The sequence below is a fragment of the Nematostella vectensis genome, chromosome 1 (assembly GCF_932526225.1).
Source record: "Nematostella vectensis chromosome 1, jaNemVect1.1, whole genome shotgun sequence".
NCBI lineage: Eukaryota > Metazoa > Cnidaria > Anthozoa > Actiniaria > Edwardsiidae > Nematostella > Nematostella vectensis.
The window spans coordinates 13714013-13722119 of NC_064034.1; the positions used below are offsets into that span (position 1 = coordinate 13714013).

General features: G+C 36.5%; 1 protein-coding gene across 1 annotated transcript; it reads left to right on the top strand.

The window, feature by feature from the left end:
* The first annotated feature begins 14 nt into the window (after positions 1–14).
* On the top strand, positions 15–7639 carry LOC5515848 (small nuclear ribonucleoprotein F). The gene is made up of 4 exons (XM_001635963.3): positions 15–151; positions 3905–4033; positions 5385–5449; positions 7255–7639. Exons 1-4 carry the CDS (start codon positions 146–148, stop codon positions 7319–7321), a joined length of 267 nt encoding a protein of 88 aa, XP_001636013.1. The 5' UTR covers positions 15–145; the 3' UTR covers positions 7322–7639.
* Positions 7640–8107: the final 468 nt, after the last annotated feature.

Sequence of the window (8107 nt, forward strand, 5' to 3'; positions counted from 1 at the left end):
TTCTGGTCTTCCTGTGCTGCGCATGCTCTCGGGATGAAATAACCGCTAATCGGCGTCTAACCTTCGACGTTCTTCAACATCTTCTAACACTTACAATTTTTTTTACATTTTCTTCCCCTCTCTCCTTTCTTCGACCGATCTAACCATGGCGGTGAGTGTCAATGTTATTATAGTTTATCTCTTTTTTATGCATTTTTGGTTTTGAGCCGTTTATGGTCGAAAAAACTGTTGCGGCAGTTTGTTTTAAGGGTCTTTCAAACATCGAACACGTGCAATGCTAGGAAGATAAGCTGATATTTCTTTGCAAATTTTGAAAGAGTAATATTATTGTAGAGATAACTCTTTCAATATATGTATCATACTATCAGGGATATTATATGTGAAGATCTTGGGTTCCTTGAAAGTTGTCTACAGGGGGACCAAGACTGATGTGTGTACCCAATGTGATATGTGTCAAACATTTAAAGTGCTTAAAACCTTTAGCTTTCTATCGTTTTTTCTAAGAATGAACTTGCTTTAAGCTTTAAACGATGTATTGTTCACTGAAATCAAATAAAACTGACAATTCTATGATACTCCAAATTGGGGAGTTTGGTGAACCTGTGTGTATACAGTACAGGTCTAGAGTAACATATCCTCCACTCGCGAGTGTCGAGTCCTCATTAGCACTCTCACCACTCGGGAATCGAGACTCGCACTTTTAATGAGGCAATAGAGAAGTAGCCACTCGCCACATGCAGAAATCGTACCGCTCACACTTTTAGCAAATGGAAGGTTTAAGAATGATCACTCAAATATGAGGAACTTAAAGAAAAAACGATGAAGACATTTCTTTGTTTTTTTCTTCGTAGACGAAACATTTAATACATCTACGCTCTTCAAAAAATGTTCGTAGGAAATATTGATACACTTTAAAAAAAAACATCTTGAAATAATATCTAGAACAGTTTGTGGCTGATCAGAAGGTTTACAGAAGCAAAGCAAATGTTATGACAACTCAAACATGCGAGACCTGATGAAGAAACGACAAGGACAGTTCGTTTTATATGCGAAATGACCTTCGAAATGCGTGACACTTTGACGCTCTAACGTGTTTGTAGGGAATATTTTTTACTTTGCAAAAGGAAAATAGTATCTCTAATAACCTCAAACTGTTATTTGTTTAATAAAAGGTTTTAAAAACAAAATGTCGTGTTGAAAATAATTTCCTCTTCTTCATGGTGAGTTGGCGGTATGACCCAGTGTGCGAGAAGTTCATGAAGTAGTCGGGTTTGCTTGGCAAATAATACCATGCATGGAAAACATTGTGTCCTTTGCTTTCTGTTGAGCTAGAACTTGCTTTGAGATTATCTCTGGTCAATCAAATTCTGAAAGATAATCTAAGTTAAGTTTGTGAGACATTGAACGCTTGAACAATCTTAATATTGTCACATGTCGTTTCGATACTTGCAAATTTCACCCTAACAATACTGGTAAACAAATTGGACACATTTGGGAAAGATCCAAGCATAGGTTATTGGCTTGTGTCAATCAATATTCTTATCCTGAAAAGATTTTGATGTTTTGATCATCAAAAGTGAGACGCATAAAAGTTTACAAATTGTCACCTTTTGTTGTTGCGTTCACAAACAGTCGGATCAAACAAAACATTGTCCGCTTTAAATTTTTTTCCTGTTCTTACAAGCAAAGGCGATTAGAAATATTTCACTTAAAAAGAATTTGTTTTAATTTTATGAATTCTCGAAAACCCAGTGGAAAACCAATGCAATTCTCGCTTTGTGTTGATTCCATACTCCCCGTGTCACGCCAAAAGCAAAACCAACCCGAATAAGAAAATAACAAGTTCACAATCCTTCCCATTTTTAAATCAATAAATCTTGCTTTGCCTTAGTTTGTCTAAATTTCTGAGTCCAATAACTTGTGTCTAATGTGTAAGTTTAATACTAATCCATGCGAGTTACAAGATCGACAAATGTGCGAAAAATGAACGCGCCAAGTCACGTAGTCTATTCACTGTATACAAAGTCTCGCTGGCTAGACTTTCACTATATGTAATTGTTTACAACTTGCTTCGAAGTCCGCAACTTCGCTTATTTGGCTTATTTTCTTCGCGATGCTTTCTGCGATGCCTCAAAATGCAAGCAGGGATGATGACTGAAAAGGTAGATGTTTTTAGCCCTGTTATTTGCGATTAGTTTTATAACTAACTCACATCATTGCGTTACAGCAAAGCATGTTCGCATTCCTTTACACAAATTGGTAAATAATCTCTAGAAAACAAAAACAACTGGAGCCCTTTATACGTTTTATTAGGAATTATTTTTCTTTGCTTGCTGTTATATCTAAAGCGAAAACCCAGGAGTGTTCATTTATAAATTCAAGTTGTTTTGCTTAAGTTCGAGAGATAGTGAAAAAGCGAACATATTGTTCGATGTTTCTGAGTTTACTTAACTAACCACGCACACATTCCTAATTATTTCATCTCATTGACTAAGTGACGGATTAGAGAACAACAACATTTATCACTCGCAAACAGGCTCAAGCTTATGAATATTCCGCAAGTCGATACTTTCGAGCCACTCTCGAGTAGAATATGCACGAGTCTCGAGTACTCTCGAGTGGAGGTTATGTTACTCTAGACCTGTACTGTAGTGGCATGATAAAGCCTCAGTTGAAACATACGCAATTGTGTGGTGGTAGTGGAAGTCAATCAACTACCATTCTGGCCAATCATAGATCAGAATCCAAGATCACACTTCTGTGCCAGTCGTATGCAAATTTATTACTTTAGTTCAACCAAAACATCCCAAAGCAATACAATAATCAAAAGAAAACCATGCCTTCCATCGATGGGATAAGGGCTACCTTAACATCATCTTAACTGCTCAATGGACATCAAATTAATTTTGCATTTCGCAAGACAGTTTCAAGTTGATTTTGTTTCAAGTAGTTTTTGGGTTAACCTTGTCGTCTCTTTATATGAAGAAAACGACTTCGAAAAAGTCACTAACACTTTTTACCTGTATGGATGTTTCCACATTATGAGAAATATTTTTAATGAATTTATCTCATAGTTTGTGGAGGATTCAAAGCAAACGAAAACATGTTAACAATCAAATTCTATTTGAAATTGGAAAATTGACATGCCAGTCTACAAAATAATGTTACTGTGTTTTGTTGTGCGTTTTGGTGACTAATTAGTTAGTTGAATAATTGTTAAATAAAAAGAGCATATTAAAGGTTGAATTATAGTTGCTTTTTAATAAATTCAGTAGTAAACAATAATTGAATAAAACGGGAAAAAGCATATTTATTAGTCTTCCTCAAATCTTACAAATTCCTATCGCTGGACACACACAAGCTGGTAGTTTAACCCTTTCCCTGCTAAAATTCCATAGATCAACTAGCTGAATTCTTCGAAGGCAACGACACTGAAGAAACTGAAAGATATAAGAAATAAAATACAATCTCAATATGTAAACAACAAATTTTATCAATGGTAATTTTGAAACATGCAAAATGTCTTCCACACGTTAGTGCAGCGTAATGTCTACGAGTTTTCCTTGTAGACATTTTGTGAAAGCTCCACATGACAGTTTCCACATTTACAGAGCTACACTAAAGTTTCTGTTACAACCAAGGCAATTTACAATGAAAAAAAAAAGAAGTATGTAACACACTTCAGAGTCTTCGGACCTCCTGCAAGTTCTCCAAGAACTGAAAATTCATTGTTTATTTCATAACAACTGGGATATTTCTCAGGAACAGTGGGCCAAAACAAACAGTACTCACCTGATACTCTTTAATGTACGTCTGGAAAAATAGTAGGCCGGTTTCAGGTCTTGGGTTTTACAGTGACACCCCTGTCTTAACAAACGCTCAAGGATTGTTTGTTCTTTTTCAGACTATGATGCCATTGAACCCTAAGCCTTTCCTGAACAGCTTAACAGGGAAGCCTGTGATCATTAAACTGAAATGGGGGATGGAGTACAAGGGATACCTTGTGTCTGTGGATGGTTATATGAATTTACAGGTACTGTCAAAATAGTTCTCTAAGTTGAATAATGTTTTTATGGATTGAAGTGTTTTTCAAGAAAATAGAATTCTACTTTCAATTAAGGAAGGTAGTATTACCAAGTTTTATACTACACCATACTAACTTACAATACACCAAAAACTGGAATTCGACTCTGCCAACTTTTGGTCTTTAACCCATTGACTCCTGGCTTTTTTCGAGCTGAATTTACAAAAAAACAGACTGAAAACAGATACCTCCCCCCTATTCTGAGTTTTATACAGCCCGTCAAAGTCAAACACAGCTGCACCTAGTCAGCGGTATCCAAGGTTTCCAACAGTGCTTTGCGGTCCCCACTTTTAATCCCTCATCGTTGTGCTGAAGCCAGCACAAGTTGATGGTTGCTTGTATTTTTCATCAAAAATACAGCTATGAGCATATTAGGAGAGTATCTCAGGACATCATGAAGTCTTTTGGGGCATAATTGAGTGCTTTGCTTATGGATATTTGCAAGCAAAGGTGGATTCATGATGATTTTTTCTTGTATGGCTTTGCCTGGATGAGAAAATAATTTTCTAATGAATCACCACAGTTCTCCTAAATGCTGTCTTTTCTGAAACCAAATTGATTCCAAAATTGTTTACACTGCTATTCTGGGTTTGTATGACCTGGAATTGATTTGTTTGGCTTCGGGGTGAAAAGACTTATAAAAAACCATCTGACTTTTGGGAGAGGAGTGTTGACTGGCCCTCCCCTCGTGAGTTTTCTCCTGGATCTCCCAGAATGCTTTGCAATACGTAAAGACATCTTCGTGATTGTACAATCCTTCAAGGAGTGGACATTGTGTTTTGAGGCCATGGAAATGTACCTGGAGGATCAGAATAAAGGTATCTATTTGTGTCTTGAGCTGTGTTTGCTGATCTCTCTCCCTTGTGTGGTATTTTGAGCGTTTTATTGAGAGGGGTGATTCTGCTTTTCTCTCCTTGTTCGATTTGAGATTTGTCAAAGAACCTGTGCTATTATTTGGCTTAAGAGCAGATGCCAACACCTTGGTTGGATGCATATCTGCAAGACCATTTATCCCTTAGACTGATGCCTGAGTATCTTCATCTTGTTGTGTTTATTTTGCATTTATGAATTTTTTGGGTTGTGGGTACTTCCCAAAGCCGGTACAGGCCGGTTGAGGGGTCAATGTGTTAATAAGACTTCCCTGAAGAAGTCTTATTAAAGACGAAAATTTGGCATAGTCAAATTCCAGTTTTTGGTGTATTGTATTCATTCTTCTGGTTCACGAACGTGACTTATTTAGGCATTTTGTATTTATACTTATAATATACTTCTCTCTTATCAATGTATTAATTTTTTACAGCTTGCAAACACTGAGGAGTTTATAGATGGCGCACTAACTGGTAACTTGGGGGAGGTTTTAATAAGGTAATAATTAAATTTAGGCCCAATATACACTTTTGAAAATGTGCAAGCTGTCACTTGGGATAAATTTTGTTGAGTGTACATCTCAATTAGATGAAGAGAAGGTATGTCCAAGTGCACAAGATTGGATCAATTGAGCTTTATGGCCACCAGGTATAAATAAAAGGTATCTGGTAAAGGTTATTAATACCCGATGAATCTGGAGTAGATTAGAAGCATAATACCCGGTAACATTTCATCGGGTAAAAGTTATTTAAAATATAAATACCCGGTAAAGCGTTATCGGGTAAAAGTAAATATAAATACCCGACAAAACGTTATCGGGTAAAAGAAAAGATTTTTACACGTCCGTTCACTTTAAAACAACCGGAAGTGCGTTGCTCTGGCAGAATAATGTGTTCATCAGCCAGGCAAAACTTATCGATCGGCTATCGCCTACGTTTGTAGGTTTTTTTTACCTTTTTTTTTTCAACCCCGCACTTACTCAAAATCAAAACATACAACAAACAACAACAACAAATTTTTATTTACCCTTATCTTACATACATTCTTTTAAGATCCCATCAGATCCCAGAAAAATAGGTAAAATGTGCGGTAGGTCAGGACACACACACAGACATAGAAACAAAACTATAGACGTAAGAGTGGTATCTGTTTCAAAACAGAATTATGAATGAGATTTTATGAGCATCAATAATGCTCCAAGATATTTAGTTTCCTTTTGAAAACAGACAAAATGAGAATTCTTGACGTTTTCGTCTAAAGCAGCCTTACTCTATACATCCTCATTACTATTTGACATGGAATTATAATGTGATTTTGATAATAATGCATGGCTGCTGGTCCCCTCTCATTTCTATGCCGAATGAAATAAGATATTATTCAGGAACTCCAGAAGGGTATCATCAGGTGCCACCTGACTCATTGTCATTGCATGGAATGGGTGGACATTTAACAAAGCGTATGACATTGCTACCCACTCTTGGGTAGTTAAGTGCCTAGGAATAGGCGAGCATGCCCGGGAGAGGGACTTTGAGAAAAACAGACGGGGATGCTCGACAGCAAAATCAGTTTTTACCCTAAGGGATAGTGGCATTAAGGGCATGGTAAACAACAATTCTTACCCCTAAGAGATAGCACATTGGGTGTGGTCTAAGGAATTTTTAACCCTAACGCTTTACCGGGTATTTATATTTTCTTTTACCCGGTAACGCTTCATCGGGTATTTATATTTTGTTTTCCCCGATAATGCTTCATCGGGTATTTATATTTTCTGTTACTCGACATCTATTACTTTGCCCGATGAAATGTAACACTGTTTCTTGAAGTATTTATGTTTTAATCTACACCAGATTCATCGGGTATGTCATTACTTATACCAGATACCTTTTATTTATAATGCCAGTACATGGTGGCCCTAAAGCTCAATTGATCCACAAGATTCATAATAATACAATAACAAAAAAGCAAACTGCAAATCAGCATCTGCAGTTTGAAAGCTTTGTTGCTACATATCCTATGACTAAATACATACACAGTAGTCATCAAACGCTATCAAACTCTTCAGGCATGTAACTATTAAATGCAAGGGGGTCGCAGAGTGTTGAGCGCAGTTTGTTGGCTGACTGAAAAAAAAAACCAGGACTTTAGCCTAGATCTTGGGGACAGGGTGACAAGAACAAAGCCCAGAAGATAAGGCCAAGGGAAAATCCTATGATCTCCTATGAACATTTGCATCCCTGCTAGAGTAATTCAGAACATTTGTGTTATAAATTGTACTTTTTATATTTTACCTTGCTCTGTTTCAGATGTAACAATGTGCTATATGTCAGAGGAATAGAGGAAGAAGAAGAGGACGGAGAAATGAGAGAGTAGAAGAGAGACGTCTAGTAGTGTTTGTAATTTAGAGCTTAGAAAAAGCTTTGTGCTTCAACTTTATTACTGTGAAAAGGCTATTAGATGATGGATTATTTATCTCACCTCAACTGCTCTCTCTATGAGGGCTCTATGAAAAAGGCCTCAATAATGTTATTTGTGGCTTTTCATACTTTCTGTTGTATGACTGACAGCTTTTTTACTGTACATATTTACCAACAAATGTATATGAAAATAACATGCATTCATGGTATGTAGTAAACAGTACCAGTGTAAAATATACATAACATTAAAGGTTCTTTTGTTTAATTTCTAAAATTCACCGTCTGCTTAGGGTGCCTTGTCTGGCTGATTGCTGATTGGCTGAGCAAGTATCAGATAAGCAGTTCATATCGATTAGACAATTTAATTATGAACAAGGCCTGATGTGCCAAACTCGAGCTGAACTAAATATTTCCATTGGGGGCGAAAAATTTATTGGTGTTTTCTTATCAGATTTTTTATTCTTCAGAACTCTATTTGTAAGAAGTAACTTATAATAATCAGGCATTCTCAGCTCTCTATATAAACATCTTACACACCTTTAATTGCTTTAAACGAAAATATGTATATATATTATGACATTTATGGAGATAGAGGCACAGCAGATATAGCCCTGCCTATCCAGATATATTAGATGGGTGACCGCATGGCATATGGGAAGGGGTCAGAAGTGTAACTCTTATTTTTCCTTTTTTCACCATTTTCTGCTCCTTGCTTTTTTACCCTTCTCATGATACTTATCAT

What these genes read in the sequence shown, in the direction of transcription:
- LOC5515848 (XM_001635963.3), top strand. An exon ending in ATGGTTATATGAATTTACAG is followed by an intron (nt 4,034 to 5,384) that starts GTACTGTCAAAA and finishes AATTTTTTACAG; the next exon opens with CTTGCAAACACTGAGGAGTT. An exon ending in TTGGGGGAGGTTTTAATAAG is followed by an intron (nt 5,450 to 7,254) that starts GTAATAATTAAA and finishes GCTCTGTTTCAG; the next exon opens with ATGTAACAATGTGCTATATG.